General features: G+C 37.2%; 1 protein-coding gene across 15 annotated transcripts in view; it reads left to right on the forward strand.

Annotated features, from left to right (window-relative positions):
* The window catches only part of LOC116426634 (uncharacterized), a 651,129-nt gene that overhangs the window by 475,864 nt on the left and 149,302 nt on the right, over positions 1-25,963 (forward strand). For all 15 annotated transcript variants that reach the window (XM_076369924.1, XM_076369923.1, XM_031975851.2 and 12 more), the window contains one exon: positions 14,596-14,714. In XM_076369924.1, coding sequence (XP_076226039.1) covers positions 14,596-14,714 — 119 coding nt within the window. The remainder of the gene's footprint in view (positions 1-14,595; positions 14,715-25,963) is intronic.

Consider the following 25,963-nt stretch of genomic DNA (forward strand, 5'->3'; position numbering starts at 1 on the left):
GTCCTGAATATTTTGGTTGTACAGTTAACAAAACCATCAACAAATCTTCTTCATTATATTTTTATTACATTATTAGAATTGAAATATACCTTCGACATTTTTAATGAAATGAAGTAATTTTATTCAACGGATTGTTTTAATAATAGAAATTATCTAACAGTATGTCTTATTAAAAATTTCAAATAAATTAATATGTACATATATTAACCTTTTACACTCGTACGTCATGCTGGAGATGACAATATAAATTTGTTATAGAACGTTGGAAATTGTTTTAGAAAGTACCATACTTTAAAAGATTATAACAATTAAATCATATAATAATAATAAATGAAATAAATATAAACGTTGAATTCTATCGCTATAAATTATTTTAACTCATTTCCGTAAAAATAAATACAATTTCACACCTAACAACATTCAAAATAAATCAAGTGCAAGGGCTTAAATGTTAAAAATTCAACTCTATCTATTTTTAAACAATCTTGTGTATTATAAAATTAATTTAATATTTCTACATTGTAGACAAATTTAAAAAGATTCTTTGTACTATTAAATTATATTTTAACAAATTATTTATAAATTATTCGGAAAATGCTATTAAAAAATCGGTCGAAAAATCGGAAAAGTCACAAATAACGATCAATACGTCGACGAAAAGAAAAATGTAAGTATTAATTTCTTACACTAGAAGGTAGCATAAGAAAACAACTGTATTGCATTACTTATGGAATGACCTAATATTATGACAGATCGGTTCAAAGGTCCCGTTTCTCCCGTTCCTCTGCGATCTTCCTTTTCTCGAGAATCTTCATTCCGTCCCAGGTGGAGCGGTGAAGTCGAAAAACGAAGAGCCGCAAATTACGATCCGCCTTGTTACGTAATTAAATGATGGCCTGTCCGACTTGTTGACAAGGCCCGTCGATGTATCGAGTTAGCGACGAATTAAGCTCATCCTCCACGGCTCGATTATAGCTCAGATATCGGCACGATCCACGAAGGAGCGGGGCTGCTGCTCGGCTCCGAGAGAAGTGGCTCCGCTCGTCGAGACGCCTGCCCGACCGTCCGTAATTTTACGGGAAATTAATAGTTACTCGTTACACAGGGATCGTGAAAACTTCCAACTCGGTCTGGAGTGTCCTTATTTATCCGTAAGTTATCGAACTTCTCGTCAGGTTCTTACGATACTTTTAATTGACGAGGCAATTCGACGACGCTCGAGAGAATTTCGCCTGCCTTCTTATTGACATTTCTTCTTTAACTATTAATTCGTATCAGTTTCGAAGTTCCGTGCCGAGCACGCACGTATTTTAATGCTACGCTGTCGCCTTTGAGATTAGAAGCTCCTTTAATCCATTAATTAAGCCACTATTCGATTTCGATGTGAACGTCTCGTTTGCATACAATTTGTTAACCTTCCTAGGATAAACAAGTATCTATATACTTTCTTATTGGACTCCTTTTATGAACCAAATTACTGCTTTGTGTAGTCAATTTTACTTTTTTCTTTAAAGACAACTGATTACTCAACTGTAGCTTGTTAATTATTTATTATTTAGTCTGGAACGAAGCTGGTGGTTCATATAAGAATAATTTATTTTTGTCAATATATATTCAAATAATGTTACTTCGAATAATGATACTTTAAAATCACTATTGGAAAATCATTATAGGTCCAAGTTACTACTGGACAAAGTCATTTATCATTAATTCTTACAACACCCAATCAAATACACCAACAAACTGAATTATTTCACACCAAGCAAACCGATCATTCCATACTTCAAGACCTCGTAAAACTCCAATCTCCAACCTTGAAATAAATTCCCAACTAAATACACACGCCTAATTACAGTAGCAAGTGCCATAAATATCCTCGTCTTGATACTTACGTTACCATTGGCGCGGCCATTGTCGCGAGAACAATGTAACTGACGCCACAGTGTACACAGAGATCCCGTGCAAGCAGGAAGATGCGAGATAATTCGAGCGATTGCATCGATCCTTTCGTGGAGCGACGTAGCGAGTGTCGGTGGTCGATTCTCGATAATTTGAGAGCGGGGAATACGGAGCACAATGGAGTTAAACTGATTGAACGAGGCGAAATATGATGGGGCATTCCTTGGGCTGCCTCGATGAGACTCTCCTTCCCTCTCTGTTCCTGATTCTCGTTTTGTCTCTTTTCTCTTCCAGCCGCGTTGCACATACCTATGCACTTGGAACGATCGCCTCCTAGATCCGATAATATCAGAGAAGGGTTTCAGGAGTCGTTGACCTCGTCTTGCGATTATCCTCTCGCGATTCGAGGACGCGGAATCGAAACTCTTCCAAGAATGTTCATCCACGATCGTTGGATAACAAGCGAGCGAGCGATCGCTGTTTCAGCGAGCAAGGCCGATAGCGTTTCGCGTTATGGGACGTTAAAGCGGGCCGCGCGGATCGTGCTGGTCATTAAGTTAATTAATTGGCCGGTGGAGGGGCGACGGGGGCGTTCGACTTGGTCGATGTTAGCTGACTATCCGAGAACGTTGTGCACTTAAGATCCGTCGAGAGGCCGTGATCAGGAAACTGTAGCGCTGATCGATGAACCAGCTAATCTGAATCCAGCGAGACGAAAATGTGTCAGTTCAGTGCGTGTCGTGAGCTTGTCGATTTTATGTTGTCTGCGGTGTATATAGTTATGAGTGTTTCGTACCGTGAGACGAGACGTAGGAAGTGCATTTTCGATACGGTTTGTTGGAAATTTTTGTTACTTGGAATTTGGGGGGCATTGGTGATTTCTTGGGATATACAGTGCAAAAATAGGAATATGTCTTGGGAATACAGATATATAATAAATTATGGTACTGGGAAAATCGAGTTTAATGCTGTAGTTTATTGTCATGTTTGTGCTAGATGAAACATTTCTTTATGTATATCTAATATTATATGCTAGTATTGTTCAGTGTAATTATTTTGTAGATAATTGAAGTATTAGACTCATCAAAATGTCCCATTGTTTTAATCACTGAAACCATCATAAATTGGCCAAAATTTAAAGCATCATGCCTTGGTCCTTTAACTCGTAAAGTACGTTAACTTTACAATTATTTCCTCTTCCTAAAATATCTATCAGTCTTTCCCACAGACATTTCCCAATATACTTCTACAACATAAACGGCAATATGTCACAAAATCCGTCCGAGACATTGTTTTTGGCAGTCCTTGTTCAAACTCCGATCTCAGAACATCAAGTCTCTTCCGGACCTCCATTCAACCTCCACGCAAGACGTTCCCTCACCACACAAGGCCCACACTAAAATCAGCAAAGCAACGTGAGTCTCATTCACTTGACCGCGTCTCCCGACGCTACAACCGCAGCGCCGTCGTCTGGTCGGTGTCGTGTCGAATGTTCCCGCGCAATCAACACGGAACAATAAATCATCGCGGGAAGAGGGTTGAATGGCGTCGGTGCCTGGGAAACGATTTCCGTCGGCCGGTATCGACTGCCGCGTTCGCGCGTTCCGCCGGTAATGCCATAATTCTCCATTGAAAACAAAGTTGAAGCCCCGTCGGGGGGCGGCCGGGCAAACGAGTAACTTTGCACGATTGTCACTCGCCGACAATAAGGGCTCGAAATAGCGGCATCCGCGTCTCCTTTTCCTTCGATGTATTACGCGGACCCCCGTCTCGAGTCTCACGAATAATATTCCGGACCAGCGTTGCGGGTGGCTCACTTTTGTGTCTCCGCAGCAACGGCAACGACACACCGCTCAGACGAGACGGCACGAAGCAACGTTCTTCTCTTGGCGGGGCTGGCTGGCTGGCTGGCTGACTGGCTTCCTCATTATTTACGGGGGCGCGAGTTTCTCGTCTCCCTGCTGGCTGCTGGTAATAAGATGCACTTCTTTAAAGGACTTCGCCTGCCCGGAAGCAACAAATTGCATTTCCCCCACTGGTTTCCGCCCCGTCAACGCTCGTTCCAACCCCCTTGACGTTCCAGGCGGAGCTTGGGCGTCTGGTCCCTTCGACAAGGCCAGCTCGCCGGGATGAACACGGTTAGCCGGAACAAACGTTTAAACAGCGTAGAGCCGCGGTCCCATTTTAACACGTTGATTACTCAGGTATTTTTTGAAACGCGACTATCTGGGTGCATCGTGGAAGGAACTATTCGAATTGAACTGAAGGGAAGTGTATCTTGAGAAGTATGTTAAAAGATAGTAAGATATATTTTTGTTTAAATATGGAGAATATGTGGAGCAGAGTATTCCTCTTAAAGATGCAAGGGTTAACTCTGTGATTATCTAGCGCTGACTGCATAGCAGATAAGGTATCTATCTCGGCACCTAATAAAAAACTAATATTTATCATTGAAAATTTCATTTTCAGTTAAATATATTTTCTACATTAATCGTGAATATTTGTTTCCTAGAACACTAGTATTATATGGTATTCAAAAAGGGATGAAAAGATTTATGACAAATAAACACACAATATTTGTCCATTTTTATAGCACTATATAAACGTGTTCGATGTACTCTATGAACATTTTTAGAATTTTCCAAGTGTACAACTCAATTATATATATGAATCGTTTATTTTGAAAGTGGCTTAAGTCCATTATCGAAAAAAATCAAGTTAATGCTTATAACAATTCCAATTCTGTATTATCTTCTTATTTTTTAACAGTTTTTTGTCTTTCTTTTAATGGACTTACGTCACTTTCAAAATAAACGTCTCATATGTTTCTTGTTTACAGCCAAAAATAAATACTCAATATTCGAACTAGAAAATGCATTTCTCCGACAGTGATACTTCTTATCGCTCGTCGAATGATGCAAATTGAAACGACTGTTCAACTGTTCATAGGAACAGGTCCGAACAGGCCTTGCGCAGTCGAGGGTTAAACGCGAATCGAGCTGCCCGCGGCAGCACAGGATTAACGAAGTAAAACTCTTGTTTCGTTACGATACCTACGGGCGAAATATCGATACCGCGCGCTGTATTGTTTTCATTCCTCTACTTTTTCCTGGCTCCCGTTTCCTTTTTTGTTTGCTTTTTGTTTTCGGTCCGGCTGCAGTACGGAACAGTTTCATGGTAACGCCGCCCGAAGGGATTTTTTCGGTAGAAGGAGTCCTGGCCGTGTCGTTCCGTGTTGATTCGGTTAGGGGAGAAGTGTGGGTAACGGTTGGAGGCGTAAGCGCCGGCGTTCGCCGATGGTTTTACAAATCGACGGTTCAGGGAACTTTGAAACGCGATGGGTTGAGGTTGACTTCAAAGATCGACGAGGATGATTTTTACAGTTCGCTCGGTTCGACTGTGAAGTTCCGTTCAACGACCTCCTATTTGATCGTTGAATACTGGTTTATTTTTTGTGTTGTTATTGCAGTATTTTTATTTTTGTAGTAATTCGGGAAATGAGAGGTTTTTATTGTAAGAAAAAAGAAATGAAATCTTACTATACCCACGCGAGGAAAATTACAAAATTTTTTCAATTCCTGACTATCAGAAAATTATATTCAAAGCTGTAGATTGAACATCACACGTTGCTAATAACTTCCGACGTCAGAGGAACGTTATATAAATTTATTAAAAAACTTTTCCGTGTATTTATTTATTTGCCATACTTACTCGATAGAAAGTTTCACTTGAAACCTAACTCGATTAAATTGGACCAACATTGTGTTTTATAAACTTTTGGAAATTTTTATATATAGAGACACAAAGATCTGCAATCTGATCAGTGCACTACCTTATTCGTCAATATCAAACACGACTACATAAAATCTATAAAAAGAGGACAGTTTCCTTCAGCTGCAATGCTCCACCCCAAATTCAACAATTCAACATTCTCCAACGCTGAGCCATCTATTCACAATCACTCCCCAGCGCAACAAAAGAACAGAACTCAACGTACGAAAACACTCACCGTCGCTATCCGACTCGACACCGTGAAACCCTCAGCACCTAACCTCCGTTTCCCTATCTCCGCCGCAGCTTACGAACACCGACGGCGCGAACAAACGTTAACCGAATCGAGTGTCTGTCGGTGTACGACCACGAATCGCCGGTTCCCGTACCATCGTCTAACTTCATACATCGAGGACTCATCCCTTCACGCTTCCCTCTCCGTCCGTCCGTCCTCAATCACCCTCGCCGCGCGTGGTCTCGAAGGCTCCCCCTTAACGAAGTATCAGTGTTACCACGGACGGATTACGTATTCAGGAGCGGCGTTTGGTCGGTGTACATTGGCGGGTTTGGCAGGCGGGAGGGCTGCAGCAGACATGGAATCTGCTCTGGGGGCCGGGTTAGCGGCGAGGGCGAGGGGTGTCGGTTGCCACCGGTGCCGACAGAGGGATCCAGAAAGGCCAGAAGTAATGATGTTTGTTTAGCTCTCGAGGAAGGACCGTTAGCGAGGCTGGAAGATACGGGTTTTGGCACGAAGATGATGGCTAAGGGATGGAAAGGCCAGGTCCGCGCTGTCGAGACCCGTTGAAACATCTTGGTTCTTCTTCTCCCTCCTCCCGCGCCCGACCCACCCCTAACCCGTCAGACTATTCTGAAGCGAGAGACCTCGCCCTCGTAAATTGAAACTCCCGTGTGTTCGAGTCCGTACATCTGGAGCTCCTTAGGAGTTAAGCTAGGCAAATTAGATTTTCTGCTTAGAAGCCGGAAGTACGATTTTCTCTATCCCTCCCACCCATCCCTCGCGGTCCGTCCTCCTTTCGACTCCCTCGGACCGTCCTTCGGGTCCCCGAGGTGCAAGGATTTCGCGTTCTTGGGACCTTCGTCAATTGGAATAAGATAGTGGAGCTTCTTAGCGGTTACGTTTGGTGGAAACGGTGTGAGTTATTAATTGGTTCGATGAATCTCTTTGCGCGTGTTAGTATACGTGTACTGTTTGGCGGATTCTTGGTTATTTATGTTTACACGTTGCTTGTTTAATGTTGTGAAATTTTATTATTGAAAATAAACTGTTTAATATTGTAAATATGTGTTTAATATTTGTGGAAGAGGAAATATGTGAGAAAATCAAATAAAAGCGTGTATGGGATGTGGGTTTTGTTGAAGAGTTTTGTTTTACGTAGTTTTGTTTAATGTATTAAATATTCAAGTTATGGTTCTGTTAATAAGTCTTCTTGTACTGTCAAGATAAAACTACAAAATAGTAGAAATTTATTTAGTATAAAATTTTATCAGTGTATAATAAATAGACTACAAACGTATTTAATAAATATCTGAGTAGAAATGTGGTAATTTAAACCTAATCATGTTTTATCGTACTAAAAGACAGATTATACTTAATTTGTAGCTTGGGTTTTAACTTTCCTTTATACTTATTACTATACAAATTATTTTACCTCGATCGCACAGCGTTTCGCAGATTAGGTTGAAAGAAGAAGGAAAAGGAATGGTATCAATCAGAACTTACTTTTTTAATTACGATACAAAAGATCTGGCAAGCAGTCCTTTAATTAAGATTAAAAGTCCGATAGTACGGATTGCGGTTAACTTTTCTTTCGATTAACCCAGATTTCAGGACAGTGACAGGATGGTAGAGAATGAGAGAGTGGGGGTGGGGGAGAGAGAAAAGTCGAGTGTTATACGTCTTTTGTAACGAGACGTAATTTATAATTATAATAATTTTTTGATAACACTCTAGGATTTTATTCTCACGAGGCCGACTTATTTAAATACGCAGCGGTCTTAATAACCAGTATTAAAATATAATTCTGGTGTGATTACCGTACATTTTTAATTTCCTGGTAGATTATCGTGCACTTTTTTCGATTTATTAATTCGCGGAACAATTATTACTAAAATTCGTACCTTTTAATTAAATGGTTTCCCAGGAATCCTTTAAAACATTAAATTACGTACGTTCATATTACAATTAGAATGAGAATACTTTGATGAGGTGAAATGAGATTAATTTTCTCGTATAACAGTATTTTTTCAAACTTTTTAAACGTAAAAATAGATTGACAAATGAAGTTTTAACCATACAATTGAAATTTATCACGATTCATTAGGTGATTAAATTATACACAATTTTTTTTACTATAAAATTCATCAAATTCTGTTTTATTTTTTATAGGGAAAAATATTTTCCGATTTTTGGCTGGTCAAAGACAGACCTATTCCACTTGTAACGCCACGTATCAAATTATTTCAATCTCATAAATCAAATATCACTAACAAATATAATCAGAACAGTTTTACGAACAGCTTCTGTATAACAATATCTTATTGATCATTTGTTTAAAATACATTAAACAACCATAAAATATTTGGATTTTTTTACACATAGCGGAATAAATAAATCTCATTAAAAATTTCCAGCTACACAATTCACTGTTTTGTGAACTAGCTGATGCAAAAAATCGTCAACACTTTATGTACGAATGAAAATTCGATTGCAGGTTGTACGTAAATGCGATCGGTATCGCTTCTTAACGTGTGAATTTGTATTCTTTGCAACTATTAAATAAGAATCTGAGAAAAACTGTTAGTATGTAGATATATTAAAAAAAAATTCAACACTATTCCATTTTCCGCTTTATCTCCAGATAGAATCAAAATAGCATGAGTGCCCGAGTCCACAAACATTCGTTTGCGGAAAACCAGGATAATTTCACGGTTTCAGTGTCAGCGATCTCTGAGTTGACAATTCATACTTTTCCTAATTTAGTTTCTTATACCTTGATTGTGACTTTTATATTAAAAATAACCAAAGTATTTTTGTAACATCGCAATAAATTAGTAAATAGCTCACTATTAAACCTTCCACAATATCAGTGAATATTATTTAAAAACTACCGTTCCCACTGGTAAAATATATGCATATAATTACACTAAATAGTAAATTACTCAATCGAATTTGTCCTTACATAAAATGTTAACATGTATTATACACCTGTATGACGTGAATCCAGCCTGTCAGTACAAGAAAGAACAAAATATTGGAAAGAAAAGCTGGTAGAAGTTTTAAAAATACACATTTATTTCACATAGCCAAAAAAAAGAAATAATAATGATAACATTTCGAAAAATAAAAGGACACTTTAATTAGTGTTTCTACATTCATAACTTAAACGAATTTGGACCTCTAGGATCGCAACTATGGGGCATGATAGCCAAAAGCCACACATAATGATAGAAGCATTGCAATCCATCATACTAAGAACTATAATAAACGAGGAACGAACAAGTACTTAACGATCTTATGATTAGATCTATACAAGAGGAAATCAAACATCTGTCTGGCAGACATAAAACAAAGCTAGAAAATTATCCAAGTAGATAAGCTATGTTCAGGAGATCTTCCTAGAAGATTACGCAGAAAACATCCCAACGATCTTCTCCTCACAACATTAGGGACGACTACAATACAGATACATTCTGCCGAGGAAGCATCTACGTGCTACATCTCTAAATACGGATAAAACAATTCAATAAATGTCCATTCTGGACATATTGTAAAGTGCATTGGACATATTAAAAAAAAATTCAGATCGCGTAAATTAATCCCTTCACTTACAATATCGTGTCAGACTCTTGACGAAATTTCAAACTGAATTTTTAAATTAAATGTTATTTTTTTATTATTAATTATTAACCTTTGAAGTAAACGTTGACATAGAACAAGCATCAAAATTGTGTTTTTTACTAATAAATTAAGGTAAAGGCATCAATAGTTGACCAGTTAAGAAAAATAGTAAACACTCGCTCTTTTATAAAATAAAGAGATCCTATGCGTGAAAACGCTGTTTGAAAATCCAATACTTGTATCAGAAGTTGACCATCTTTTAAAACGAGAAAACTGGTAATTGGCCATACGTTAATTATCAGTTGGCCACGTATAGTAAAACTAAAAACACTAAAGGCGATCACTTTAATGTCGTATATTTGCAACGATTATGAGAAATTACAAGTAAAAGGACAAATACGAATGAAAAGAAGTTAATTCCACGTTGGACATTGGAGGCATGCAACCAACGTAAATGAAATAAATTGTCAATTTCTACGATAAACAATTTAATTTAGGGAAAAGTGTTTCGGAGTTGAGTCGATATATACTGCAGCATATCTATGGTGCATTTATCGAAAAATTATTACCCTTGAAAACCTCATTTTCCACGTTTTCTTGGAAAATGGTCAACTACTGATACCGAGACAATTACTGGTGTCTTTACCTTATTAATGATAAACTAGTTGCATCGATCACAGCTAAGAAATCAGTCATAGAGCAAGGGGTTAGGGTCGTGCGTAAAGGCTAACGTGTACATAATGTTCTAATTTACCGCGTAAATCTAGGGTCAGAGGTATACTATAAGAAAAGGAACACGTAACACGGTTCCTTCTCCCGCTATATCTCCAGCCTGAATCGAAATAGCCCGAGAGCCCCAGTCCGCAGACATTCGTTCGCGGAAAACCGGTAAATTTCAGGGCTGGGGTGTCAGCGATCGCTGAGTCGGCAGTTTATCCTTTCTTCTCCCTCCATTAGGAAAACGGAAGTTTCCGACTGGGGAGCGGGTTGGTGGACGAAGAAAGTTGGTGCGGGCGCCGGTTCGAGGCGAGGGAAATTTCCGTGGACGAGCTGGCACGACTTATTCGCGTCGTCGAAGTCGGCCCCGATCGAGGCGGGTTCGTATACCGGGCGTCACGCGGATGGAAATAACAGTGAAACGAAAAGTAGAAAGAACTTTTCTCGACTCCCTTAGTGGAGCCGGGATTCGTGCCGCGGCTTGGAACTAAGCGCCGGCCGCCACGTGTTCGCCGCAGCTGCGTTGGAAATTAATTTCGATTTAACCGCGCGCAACGCGGACGTGAACTTTTCCTTTTGCCGTCGGCTTTCGACGTGGAGCACCCACTCCGTGACGACGTCTAATATCCCATCCACTTTCGGTACGTGAAGCCTAATGTCAACCAGCACTGGGTAACGTGTTGTTTAGAATTGTAAATGGGAGACACTGGACCTGGCAAAACGATATCAACGTTTGCATAGAATAATTATTTCAGTTTTGTTTTTATTGTTTTTAAATGTAAATTTTCTTAGTATGGTCTACTTTATGTTACATTACTAGATTGTGAACCTTACGAATTTATATTCATAAGAATATTATTAGAAAGATGGAATTACGGTGGAAAATAATTTTCCTAATAAATACTATGAAAAAAAACAGTACACGTTGAAGTCGCAATATCAAATTTATTACTAAATTCTAATTACTGTAGAAATAAGGTATCATTTATCGTCATAAGATCTTAAAATAGCATTTGAAAGTTATTTTATTGGGAGAGTATAGAAAATATCGTTTCGTTTTAAAATATTTCTTTCGAAATATTCAGTAGACAATAGCCAGAAACAATCGGTAGCCTCGTTATCAACGAAATATAAACGAGAGAGAAAATCATGGTGAAAGCTAAATCACCTGTAACAAGCTTTGATCCGAACAACGTGAAAGCGTTCGGAAACGAAGCAGTGTTTAGCGCGCGAAAACGAGACAACCTGTCGTCTATGAAATTTCTAATTACGCGCGACGGTGGTACGGCATTTCGTATTAACAACAGCCGCGCCGAAGACGTGGTCGAGGGTGTTGGAGATGGTATGCCTGTTAAGTATGTGGAATTGGGTTTATTACTCGCTGAGTGGCGCGTACTATTTCAGGAACTATTTCAGGAAGCTAAAAGCTGAGGGCCCGGCGCACATGGACGTTGTTCCATTCGAAAGTCCGAGAACCATGCAAGAATAGCCCGAATTGGTGTCGAATTTGCCGTCGCCAAATATCGCGCGAAATTCCGTGGATCAAATTCGGAGAGAAACTGCCCCGGCGTTTCTGATAAAATTAACCCTCCTTCCTACCCCAGGTCCTTTCATTACTATTCCTTTCCCTTGTCACCTCGGGTATTTCTATGGGGGTGGATTTCACGCTTTATTCGCTCGTAAATTGTAGTGTATTTCTGGTGCAGGATGTTTTGAAACAAATTGAATATTGTTCAACATTCCTTTTCTTCACGATGGGGAAGAGTTTTGTAATTAATTGCTCGGAGAACCAAATGACATACATTAATTATTATGCATAAAAGTGTTAATATAGATTAATAGCTAAAAGTAATAGGTGTGGTGAAATGTCTTTTTACTTTTTGTACACTTTTTATTTTATACTCGTATTGTCGAGTAGTAAGATTTATGTTTAATGATGTAATAATATGTAGATATTAATGTGAAAAAATTCTATAAATAAAATATAATTGATGACTGTGCATGACAGTAGTTGAATAATTAAGTACCTTACCTGACAATAATAAATAGATATACCTCTATGTGTATATAAATGCACCGATGACTCAGAAAGTGATTACGTATATCATTTTAAATTTAACACATGTTCCATACACAAGTTGTATTTTATTACTAAAATATATTATCTCTTATTTCTTCATTAAGAAAATGAGAAGTTAAATACGACATTTCAAGGAAGCGAATATTACGTAGCTTAAAGCAGTAATTCTAAACGAAAAACAAATTAATAACAACTATTTTATAATCTGCCTATAACTATTTATATTAACTTAAAATATTATAAGAACGTTCAAAAATTCACTAGAAATTTCTCTCCAAAAAATAAATTAAAAATAAATCACTCATTGAACTTGCAAAAATCACGTCTTTTCTGCTTTGGCATTAAACAACCTCCAAATTTCGAAAACACAGTGCGTTTCATTGTTATAAACAAAGAAGAATTACATGTTTATCTGAAAAAATTTAGAATTCATCATTAAAAGAATTATAGTATCATTACAAACTTTAAGATGACGTGTATACCCGTCAAACGCAATTGGTTGGTTAATCTTCTAATCATATATTTTCCAAACGATTATTCTCGAAAGCGCAATTCAAAACGAATTATATTCAATACAGCATTCGCACTAATACAAACATTATAGTTTGATAGAACACAAACATTATTCGTCGAACGCAAAAACTATTAAAAAATGAAACTGAACTAGAATGACAAGTTAACTCATAAATCTCAGTAAAGAGACAAAAAAAATAGAAAATCGAACAAAAGGAAGAACAGGAAAAAATAAAAGAGAACATCGCTATAATAGGTACACGGGAGCAAAACGTCGTGATCGATGGTAATGCGAACGTCAGTGCGCGGTGATGGTATCTTTATCGGCGTTCTAATGATCGTCGTAAAACTTTGTCCGGTCGGCTTTACGATGGCCGAGCGCGCGGTAATTGAAAACTGTGTCCAGTGCGTTCCGTTTCGCGAGTTTGCAATGAACCGTTCGAAACGTGTGCCGGCCCGCGGAGAATTGCGAACATTTGCGCGAAACGCGCGCCGATTATCGTGTATTAAAATCGTGCGACTCGATTCGGACCCGTTACACTTAGTTTGTCAGCGATTGCCGGTCGTAATTTCGTTACTTGCTCGACGAACACGCGTGGCTTGACCAGCTCCGAATCAGGTTAATGATTCCATCGTTTTTGATTGACATACAATTCTTGAAAAAAAAAGGAAAAACCGTTGTATTGTTTTTAAAACGCGATTACATCAGGCGGTTTCGTAAGTCTCTGCGTATTTCTCGATGCCAATTTTGTATACCTTTTAAAAAATGCAGATGGATTATTTTAAATGTAAAACAGTATGAAACACGACTGACCCTTTTACAGTTTTTAATATTTTCTCTTGAAGCGATTATCTATCGAAGTTTTAGAAATTAAAAGTACTACTGTGAAATAATCACTAATGTGATTAATAAATAATAAGTAATACTTATGAAAATTGTGGCTATTTTTTCACGGTTTCCTTGTGTATTCATTATAGTATTCAAGTAAAACTATTTATTTCTTAAACCATTTCGAATATTTAACACGTTGAAAATATCAATAATCGTATAATAAGAAAATTGAAACGCGTCATTTTAACGAGTTCGATAGTTCTAGTATTAACACGTTGAATTTCATAGACATCATCCAACTAAACTGAGTTACTATAGTTCACTTAATTAAACGGCGGTTATTTGAAAACCTTTCTATATTATAAATAATACCATGCAGTTTGGTGATATTCAGCTAGATGAATTTGCAAGAATAATAATGCAATTTAATCACATGATTTAATATTATAACTTTTCCATTTTGTGTACTTTGCTCTATTAAATCGTGCGGCATTCAACGTGTTAAGAATAGAACGTTCTGTATTTTATCGAAAACAAGAAATAATTCACCATTCTCAAGCTTGAATTTTCAACTGCCCACATTTAATTATACTTATCTTCAATCTTTCACCGCGCACGTAACACCGCGGAAGAAACGAAATTGCAACAACAAAGGGTGAAAGTTAAATAGATACAAACACAATTACTGGATCCTCTATAAAACGCTCGTTAAAGTTGCGTCGTTCGTCGGGTTCGCCCAATAAGAGCGTATCAAAACAACGAAACGAATTTCATTTGATAATTCGGGTGTTAATTAACTACACGCAAACGTCTTCAGCCTTTCCCCCCTTTGTGTCCTGTAGCCGGGGACGCAAATAAGCCAACTGTCACGAGGCAACATCGCAGCCAAAGACGCGCTGACACGGTGCACGGTTTCTGTCGCAGGTCTGCGGGAAGGTGTTCAACAACGCATCGGCGCTCACGAAGCACAAGCTGACGCACAGCGACGAGAGGAAATACGTGTGCACGATGTGCGGCAAGGCGTTCAAGCGGCAGGACCACTTGTGAGTATAGATACCACGCGATTCAACCCCCTCCCCGCGGTCGCCTTTCCGCGTCGATTAGCGGAACCGGTGCCGTCGTGTTTCCGCCCCCGACTGCAATTAGCGAAAACGGACCAGCAGCGCGCTCTTTTACACCACTGCCAACGGACGGGAACGTCTGCGACGATTTTCGCCGCACCCGTGTCCCATTTAACCAGTTCGAGACGAATTACGCACCAGGTGAAGTAACTTGGGCAAAAAGACAAATCGTGCATCGGTTGTCTATGATCATGAATTTCTGTTATTAGTTGGCAGCTTACTTCAGTAATTAGTGAAAATTGAAGGTGTGTGAAGATCAAAGGTTGTGATGATTTCAAGCTAAGACTTTTTGGTCAGTTTAATATTAAATTGTTATTCGGCAGGGTTAACTCATTCGAGATGAATTATAGAGCAGATGCGGAATTGAGTAACTTAGCCAAAGAGGTTAATCGCACACCGCGTGTGTAATGATCATGGATTCTTGCTATTCTTTAGTAGTGAGAAACTAATTTCTTTATTAAGTAACAAAAATTAAACTTGTGCTGGTTTCAAGCTAAGCCCTCGGAAAGACTAACTCGTACTCAGGATAATCGGGATTTAAAAAATGAACAGTAATGGAGAAAGTGATGATTTTGAATCTTGCTTCCTGACGACTGTCTTTAAAATACTCTAGTCTTGAATGGATTAATGGTTAATAGCTTGTGTACCCAATCTACCAAATTTTTTATTAATAATTTTTCGAAGGAAAAAAAGTTATATATTCATTGAAAATTTATTCTGAATATTAAATATTCATGATGGTGAAATAATATTTCTCTCCAATTGAAGTGAATAGAATAATATTTATATGTATTGAATTCAATTGTAAGTTATCAACGTGAATCTGGTCCAATGTTGCAAGGGAGGGGATTCATTCTTAACGCCCAAGTGATGGAAAATTACTTCTGTCATATTTCACCCCAATTATTTTCTCGTTCGCAAATAACGAACAAATAAAAATAAAAAAAAATTCATAACATTATTAAATCCATATAACAAACACATTTTAAAACACAAGATGCAGCAACTAAAACGACACCAAAAAACATATCAGCGTTCTAAAAACAAAAACCACACGAACTTTCTAGGCTACGAGTTCGGCATCAATTAAAAAAGGCATATCGTATCAATCAGAATTATGTTTTCCAAGTAAAAGAGAGATTTGAAGTGCTTGGTGTCGTCTAAAGTGTACACGTTGTACGTTCAACTAATCAAAACAACGAGTAAAGGTGAAGGAAAACGAACAACTGAACGACAGAGGCAGATACGTGAAGGGATAAAAAGAAAGGAAGAAAGAAAGAAAGATAAAAAGAAAGAGAGAGAGAGAGAGAGAGAGAGAAAGGGAGGATCGAGATGGTGAGAGGCGAACATTCAATTCTCGGAAACGAGAAATGGAATAAGAGGGAATCAATAGAGGCAGCGATGGTTACTTCTGGTTGCCTCGGCCAGACTTGTTGGCCGGCCAAGAGGATGGACTTGTATTTCCTTCGAAGACGGATCTACAAATCCTCCCTGAACCCTCCCCCCCCCTACCCCCCATCTCTTTCTCTCTCTCTCTCGCCATCGATGTTTCCTCTTCTTCTTCTATTCAAGATTCGCCACGTGGCTCAACTACATTTCCTGCGGGTGGTAGTTTTCCTTTCCGAAACGTTTTCGCACCCTCGGTGTCACGTTCGACTCGGCTTCACACTATTACTCGCTATTTGATGAATACTTCGGCGGGAAATTATTGATTTCGCGTCACATTCGTGTTTCTGACACCTTTGGCTAGTTTCCTTCCTATTTTCGTTGAAGGAACGGGGGAACTGAAATTTTTTCAGACGAAAATAGGTTCATAAAAATCATTCTTAGGTATAAGAATGATATTTTCTAAGAAGAAGAAATAACGAAATTGCTGAAATAATCAAATGAAATGTATTGTTCCGAATTTTCATCTAAAGCTATTCGCCTTAAACAATTAAAAGTAGTTATTAGACTGTAGAATTTTACGTGAAATAAAATCTTCTCCGTGTCATTTACAAAGACTGATGTTAATATGAAACTAGTAATAATATATTGAAAACTGACACTTTCAACAATAAAATTACAACAACAACAACAACAACAAGTTCACGTTCAAAACAAAGTATCAAAAATTAACTCAAAAAAATAGGGACTACACTTGCATGCTATTTCGACATTTTTATAACGTTTACAATGCCCAGCATTGACGTGCACATCTTGTGAACAAAAACATTTTTCTAATGACTAAAGTTTGCTTTGAAGCTTTGCAACCTCCGTCTCTCCGTCCAAACGGCGTATCAAGCGGCCGAGATGTGCACATAAAAGATAAACAAAACTAAAAAAATGTTATCTTTCGTCTATATTCCGAATCGAGCAGCAATATTAAAATATACGGCGGAACGTGAAAATATACGGGCAGCATAAAACTGCAATTTTTCCACGGTCCCGTATGAAATTTCGCTGCTCTGTTTGCTTCGAAAATAGAATTGAAAATTTGTTACACCAGGCATCTGCATTCGTGTACTGTCGAACAGTATTGGTGTTCATTTTCTCCTGTAATTGCATTAGAATAATTCCTCTCGAAGTTCAACCATTGTGCCTAGCATCGTTCAAACGCCAATCATGAGCTTCTATTTTTCATTTTACGAGAGCCCGTTTGACTCACCACAATACCTGGTGTTTCTTTTCATGGTTTCCCGTTCCTCGACCTCTAAGAGAAATATATATTATGCTTTTAGCGATCCATCTAAACGAGGAAATATCGTTCCGTAAAATTTTCGGTGGATAGTTTCTTTAACTTTTGCAGATACTCTAGTGTGTATATCGGAATTCTGTGACTATCATAAATGAGAAACAAGTTTTTCATGACCTTATTGATCATCTTGCCGATTGAAATTGTTGAGTGAAATTGTTGTTAAGATCTTGAACATCTCGAAATTTTTCATATCTCTATAGAAAGCAGCTTCCATTGTACATTTTTTGTTAAATAACTCCTTCCTTAAAAAATTTCGAAAACCTTAAATCGAGTTCTATAGAATCTACCGTCGAGTTTTGATTCAAATTCTTAGTTCCTAATACATAGTTACTAAAATTTTATCGAAATTTTGGTATTTCACTATGCACTCAATACACTAAAGAAGCTTGCCTTAGTTTTTTTTTAAATTAAAAGTTTAATGCGCTTTCAGATAAAATAGAAGCGTCATTTAAATATACGAAGCTTCCAACTGTACCGGCTTTTGAAAAATTCTGTAGCGATAAATATAAAACTGATGGTCCAGTGATCATAGTCCGCGGCAAAACCAAATAATTCAAAAACCAATCTATTTTGGAACTCTTTCGAGTTGACGTTCGTAAAATAACCCTGTATGTGTTAGTCTCCGTTGGATTGAAAAATTTCGTAATCCGAGAAATTCGGAAATTTGTCTTTGTATTCGTCACGAAATCGCCGCAATCCTCTTTTGTGCTTCGTTCCCTTCGCTACGTGCACCGGATTCGGTTCGAGCGGACAGTATTTTTCTTTTCCACGACCCTGGCTCGGCGACGCCTTCGTTTTCTGTACGTATTTCATTGGATGGGGTCGGGGCCGACACTACGTTCAATGCGAACTGACGAACACTGGCCAGGAATTACTTTCGTTTCATCTCTGGTTTCTCCGAGCCCCTTTTTTTCAAATTCAATGTCTCGCCAATTGTTCCTCCCCCATCTTCTTCCGTGGACACCGTATGTCTTCGCTTCATCGATGAGAATCCTTTTCCAACCTCAGCATTGCCACCGTTTGTAATGAAACTTTAATAAACAAAAAAAGGAATCGTTTATTGTCATTGACATGCGGTCGACATAATTAAAAATGTCGGGAAGATTTAGTTAGTTAGAAATGAATTTCATGCAATAATTAGTTGATCGTTATTTTTAAAATTCAGAGAATTTACGTTCGTCCACTGAAAAGGTATAGAATGGAGAGCACCTGCTGAGAACACAAGAACAATTCTAACTTAGTAAACACAAAACTAATGTACTAAGTTAAGATCTCTTTTGTTCATTAATCCAGGATTTCCCTGAACTTTGAAGATAATTAACCAACTCTATTCTGCGCTGTGTAAATACATAGATACAGTCATAATTACCTTGTACACCTAGTTTTCACTTACCTTATAACGTTTATACAACGCATGTCAGCTTTCATATGTTTATTGAAACATGAAAAGAATATCTGTGTTTTGCGTAATGTTTATTTAACACGTTCCTTATTGTCATTTGGTTCGTTAACGGTTTTCACAATTTCAGTACTTTGTAAAATGTACTGTATTGTGTTTATGAAATGTTTAAAAAAATGTAATAGAGACGAGTCATCGATTTTCTGAATGTCATGTCACGCGGTATAACGTTAAATATCATGTGAAGCAGTATGTATGCATGCAGACTATTTACATATTCATTTTTCACAATTTGCGTAGTTAACAGCTAGTTACAACATATTCCCAGAATTCCTTAATTATAGTGTATAGTTTTGGGAAGAATAGCTCCAAACATTTTTCATTACAATTTGTGATTTTGTTCGAGAAATATTAAACGGAATTATTTTCAAATAAAATTAATATTATCAATTTATTATTAATTATCCCATGTATAAACTTCACATTGTTACACATTTCTATTAAATATAAAGGTAAAAGGCACAATAAAATGCAAAGTGTATTTAAATTCAGTATTTTATTTCTATACATATTAAAACCATTAACCTTTTGTACTCGAGAGTTGACTCTCATTCACCACTTAATTTGATATAACAAAATTATAAAATTTTATATATAATATTAAATTTTGTATAATGCATCAATATGTGAAATATTGAAACAAAATAGATTTCTTATTAACTTATGTATATTTTCTCATTACTTAGTTTGAAAGAAAGTCGTCTATATCTCATAAAAAAATGTTAAATATATTTAGTACAAAACTTTCGATTGCAAATGGTTAGTAAAACAGATAAACTTTCCGGCAACTCTTCTTCCTAAATAACATCAAAGAAATTTTCTCTTAAGTATACACATTTTATTAATCTACTTTTGGCAAGTTCCACGAGACATTTTAATAAAAACAAATATATCACGAAAGTTTAAAAAACTGATTTCCAATCAAGGACCATTGGGTCTATCGAAATCACTTTAGAATCTTTCGTTCTCTGAACCATCTCTAGAGACAACAGGTACACGGGACACCGTACCTTTTTCAAGCGTTTTCTTTGTCTAGTCAGAAGTACGGAGTACTTAGAAATATCGTTCCTTTGTGGAAGTGAGTATTCCATTTGGCCTGTGTCCATAAAATTTCTTGGTCGGTTACTTGGAAACTCGTTTTCAAGAAAGCATATGCCGGGAATCGAGTAAACGATGTGGACGACTTTATCCGATCAGCGAAAAAGTCCTTGGCCTGTTTCCTGTTTTTATTGAAATCCTTTTAACCTCGGATACCTCGACGGGACGGGACTTAAGTACCTAACTCTGTATGTACTGCGGACTAAAGTCGTAAAGAATTGTGTTTTCTACTCCCCCTTTATTCGAACCCTTCCCACCCCCGCCGAATCCTTTCAAACTTGGTCGATGTATCGTGACTTCCCACTTTCAACTTCGAAATAACGAGAACCGATCACGACCATGACGCTTTAAATTTTGTTTGTCGAGGAATCGATTGGCAAATAGTGTGAACATATTTTAGATAATATTAAAAAACAGCGAATCATTTGCTCATGATCGAAAGATTTGATCGAATTATATGTAGACCACGAGTTCTATTTTATTCATAGTATACGATTGTTTAATGCACAGTATCGTAATTAATTGAAGATAGTGTACCGAGATTTTTACTTTACTTCGAATTGTATAGAATATTTAATACTTTGGACTAATTTTTATTTATTTCTAGTTCACTGAAATTATTTCATGAAAATTTATATGTGCATGAAGATGAAGATAGTTAAGTTAAGCTTTGGATGTTTAATAAAACTTTCTTTTTTTGTTCGTAGGATGATAAGTGATTTTCAAATTCGGAATTGTAAATCTTAAATGATGTTAGTTGGTGAATTTGAATTTCATGGTTATCCATTGTAAAAAGGAATGGAACTTTGTTAAATGTAGTTGGCCACCTTGCGTACACTTTTTAAAAAGATGTTTCATATAACTACCGAGTGTAATAACTATTGTCCCTTACCTTCCAAGTATTTAGAAAAGAGTCTTCTTTAAGCGGTGGTTTAGTAAGAGACTCTGTCTCACGAAAGAAGTACGTTAATTAATTGAGAGGGGAACGGAGGTACTCCCTGTTTTCACGCAATTAGCGTAATTGCAGTATGACATTCATCAAATTAAATGGAGCTTTAATACTTTTTAAGTCTACGCAAATATACGCATCAGTTGAAATATATCATAATTATGAAATAATAATTACAAAATGTTACAAAATTCTGTTATATTATTCACCAAATTATCTTATACGTCGTTATTATAAAATGAAGTACTAATGTAGAAAAAATCATAGGAAGCATATTATTGTAGTATAATTATATCAACACTAATTTATAATATTGAACAAAATCAAACAAATTTTTTATATTAATTCTTTGAAACTACATACTTTGTGCTTCGAGATATCACTTTTGTACGAGAGTTATTTCTTTGTTTATTTGATATTTCCGATAAAATTTATCTGAGTCAATTTTCAAACGTTTTAAGTAACATAATGATAGTAATGAAAAATTAGAAAACTTTTTGGCCAACGCGATATAGAATGTCTGGTAAGTTCTTTATCTTTGTTCGTTTATAACAAACATTAAAAAAGAATAATAGTAACAATTTTATAATTATTGCATGCCTATATTCCATTCACATCTTACTACTTTCTCCTTTTCCGTGTTTTGCATATTCGGAGCTAGTGACATAGTTTCCTTCGAATTTCTAGACTTCGTATTATAAAACGGAAAAAAAGATTCCAAATAGGTTTCCACGATTTGACTCTAGGCAACGGTGCAGCAGAGAAGAGAGAAAAACCCTCGAAGTACTTAACCTGTTTCCTGTTATCCCTTGAAAGCCTCTTATTTCGCGGATGCCACGTTGAATTTGCACGGAATTCGTTGTTGCACGCAGGAGTAATTAAGTGGACAAAAGGAATATAAGAAAAGCGGGAGCAGAAAGGCAGCATCGAAAGTGGTCTTCTTCTCCCGACAGTAAGCCGGGGAGTAACTATAATTATTTTTCTTTGCCGGCTTTTTTTTATTGTCCGAAATATTCGCTGCCTCGTTGTTGCCTTTCAACGGAAAAAATTCGTGCCGGTGCATTCCGTTGCGAGGTTTCCTTATTCTATCGTGGAACTTCACTGAAACTCAACTTTCCCGTTTTCGAAACCTGCGCCGTCTCCGTGAAACGATCTTTTGCAACTTCTTTAGGATTTCCATTCGTAAGGAACGACATCGATTCTCGAACTATGCGAAATACAACGCCCATTAGAAATTTGTTAATTTGTTACGAGTATTTTAGCGTTTATATAAGGACATTTTCTAAATTTCTTTTCTCAACTAACGATAAAATAGATTTCTACTCTTTTCAATCTAAATTCAATACTAAATTAAAAAATTTTCAATTTTGAGCTTCTTTGGGATACTGTAAATAATATGCACTACAACGTTGACTAGGATTATGAAGGTTAATTGTTATTATTCTTTGAAAAATGAATTTAATATAATTTCTTACATTATTTATGTTAAAAATATTTTATTCTACAATGAATGTAAATGCGTATATTACCATGAATTCCTTTATATAAATACTGATATTATTGCATCATTTCGAACGAATTGAATTCACAGGTTATCTAGACATCTAAACTTATTCTGTGATCGATAACCCGATATCATGAAATAATTTCCGACAGCTATACAAACGCGTTACGGATCGGGAACTTTCCTCCGGGGTCATTATATAATGGCGGCGGAAGTTGAAAGGCCGATTCGATGTCGGAAAATACTGGCGGAAGGTGTAACTCGACACTTATTACTTCGCGCAAACAGAATTAAATTACGTTCGATCATGGGGCGTTACTTTTCTCCCCCGATCGACCGTCAAACTACTCGCGATCAACGGAAAGCCTTAATCACGTTTGTCCGAGAATATCTCTGAACCAGTAATTTCTGGTTTTACGAAGACAGACGTCGTGAAAGGTTTCAATGGCGAGGAAAGGTACCAACGAATGATCACCGTCATTGAAATACGAAAAATCTTTTCCTTTTCTTCTTGAAAATGCATCAATTTGCATGTTAATAATTTTTGTTAAAGATGCAGTAATATTTGCTGCTTCTGTCAAAAGTTTTTTAAATGTTTATTTTTATTAAGGTTAACATTAAAATTTTCTATTATTGGATAATTTACTATAGTTATTGTTGAAATATATAAGTTTTCAATATTATGAAAATATATACGATGTAATTTGTGTTTTAATCGTAAAGGAGAACGATTCCATACGAAAAATAAAGTCGAAAATAAAGAACAAGATTGTTTTATTCGAGAATATGTTTTCAAGAAGAACAAACGAAAATATTTACCGTGTACTTACATACATGCTTAAACAACTTACAATGGGTGATATAATCATTAGCAAGCTACTCTACGCGAGAAGATCTCAGCAAAAACGTAGAATAAAATCTTTTCCTTTGAGATTTCGTTTTCGAGTAAATCCAATCAGAAAATTTGTCGAGCACATCAAGTTTTGGCTAATTGCCAAGAGAACATGCTTAAACTCAATCTTTCTGAGATGTAGTCTCCCAGTAAACATCGTAAATAAAATTTGATTGCTTCTCTTAAGTTTGTTTTCGCAGAAAAATGTATCTTTCCTTAAATCTTCTCAAACATTCATTCCTCAAAACATCAACTTTCATAAACATCTCTAAATAGAAATGAAATAATTTGGTATTACATTTTTCCGCTTTGTGTATTTTGCTGTATGAAATCGTGCAGCATTCGACGTGTTAACAACTCACAAACACACAATCAAACCCAACAGTAAGAACAACAAAACGTAACAAATATACTCAGAAAATTAATTAATTCCACACAATTATTCAAATCGACCAGCTTTTTCACCCAAAACTAAAAACCCATCTCCCAGGAAACACCAAAAATTCAAAAATCGCAATAAACAACTCCACAGAACGAAGTAAAAGTCCACGCTTCTCGAACATCCTCCATCATCCCCGACCGACGTCAGCAGCGTTCCCTCGCAAAAAAGACAGCGCTTGAATGGTTCCCGTTTAATTGAAATCTAAAACAGCGACAGTCGAAGGACAACATCCTGTTCCGATTCAGTCAGTGGTAGCGGTCCCTCTTGTTCCCGTTCTCCCGACCTTCCGCCACTTTCCTCACCCCTTTCTTAATCCCCTGCCCCACCGCTGTACGGTGGACGAGAGTCGGCCATTGCAAGTTCCCCGGCGTATCTCTGTTATCGAAGTAAATCCACGTAGTCCTTTTCCTCCGAGTTCGAACGGTGACGCTGCCTCTTCGAAATAAGGAAGGACGAAAGGAAGCGCTTATACCTCGAGAGGTATTCTCTTCGAGGGCTCTTCACACTCGCCAGGGTTATATATATATATATATATATATATAAAGAGGGAGGCAGTCGGCGGGACAGTCGAGTCTTTCTTCGTCCAAAAGGGATTTGCAACAACTTCGGGAGAGCGCGGTGGCGCGGAGCCTTGGCGAAAAGGGTGGCGGAGGAGGTAGGGGGTGAAAGGGGATGGGGATTCAGAGAGAGTCGTTGCCGATGCAGCCAGCGGGGGAGCCTCGTCGTTTCTTGGGTCTTCTGCTTGTAAAGAGGGCTTGCTTTCCCACCTCGATATCGTCGATACCCTCTTTGTTCCCAGGTTTCCTTCCCGTCCGCCTCGCATTAAGGATGCCCTGACCCCGTGAAATGAAAGAAAATAGAGCGGGGCAAACGGCCTTCACCCTCTGCCGCCCCCTGCCTCTGCTAGCTTCCTTTCGCTGCGTTCGCTTACAACCGGGGAAATTAATGGAGAGTTGATAATTGCTGAGAATTTAATCTTGGACTTTGACGGCCCTGCGAGGGGGACTGAGAAATTTGACTCGACTGGTGGCTTCGTAGAATTCGCTGAATGTTAGGTTTCTTGGTGGATGATGGTTCTGTTTTGATGGGTTCTTTGTGTTTTGTAGTTTGGAGGTTTCGAGAGGGGCTAGTTTCTGGAGATTCGAGGTTTGCTGGAATTTGTTTTTAGTGTGGAATGTTCGGGATCTTGTTTATTCGAGATTGTGCAGTGGATGTTGGATAATTGTTGGTACTGTTTTGAAGGTGTTTTTATGCAAATTTATATTATATGAAAATGTGTCGTTGCAAAGTTAATTGTTTTAAGGAAAAGGTAATTTGCGATGGATTTCCTTGTTTCGAAAGAAAGTTTGGAATCTTTGTCCAGGACCTTTCTTAACACTAGGTTTAAGGGCAATTATTGTACAGTTTATTTTATTGGTATTAAAAAACTTGATATTCATTCATTTAGATTTTAAAAATTAAATGCTTGAAGATTAAATAATTAAAATACACGTTTGAGTTATTGCATCAATCAAAACTCACATAAACATTTATTAAATAATATTTGTAAATTTAATATGCGTTAAATTGACGCGTTACGCAAACCTAATGTTAATAGTAAAGCAAAAAGTTAAAATGTATTGTATATAATTTATAAAAAGAGATATTACGTTGAAAAATGTTTTAAATTAAAAGCATAACATACAATTCTTTTGTGAAAATTGGTATCAAGATTCTTTTTGCTGGTAATTATTTCGAATGATTATGCCCGTATCAAACAATCCGATTGTGTCTCAGAAATATATTTTTAGCACAATACTGTCAGGGACGTAACCATTAAAGAAAAAAAGAAAAAAAGAGAACCGAGAAATCCTCGTTCCTTTGTTTCCCTTCCAACAACGAAGCCTTCTTTTCTAGCTTCGACGTCTTCAATACAGTCTTTGTCTCTGCCATTTTCCTCTTCCTTCCAGCTGCGTCAGAAACGTTTCTCTGTGGACTCAAGAGCAGTAGGGGAAAACGGGAGGGGTTAGGGAGAGGAGGCACGAAGAAAGAAATTATGAAGGTATGGCGAAGATATAGCTCCTCCGTCCTTATTATTTTAACCTTGTTAG

This window comes from Nomia melanderi, chromosome 8, assembly GCF_051020985.1.
Source record: "Nomia melanderi isolate GNS246 chromosome 8, iyNomMela1, whole genome shotgun sequence".
In the NCBI taxonomy this organism is placed as follows: domain Eukaryota; kingdom Metazoa; phylum Arthropoda; class Insecta; order Hymenoptera; family Halictidae; genus Nomia; species Nomia melanderi.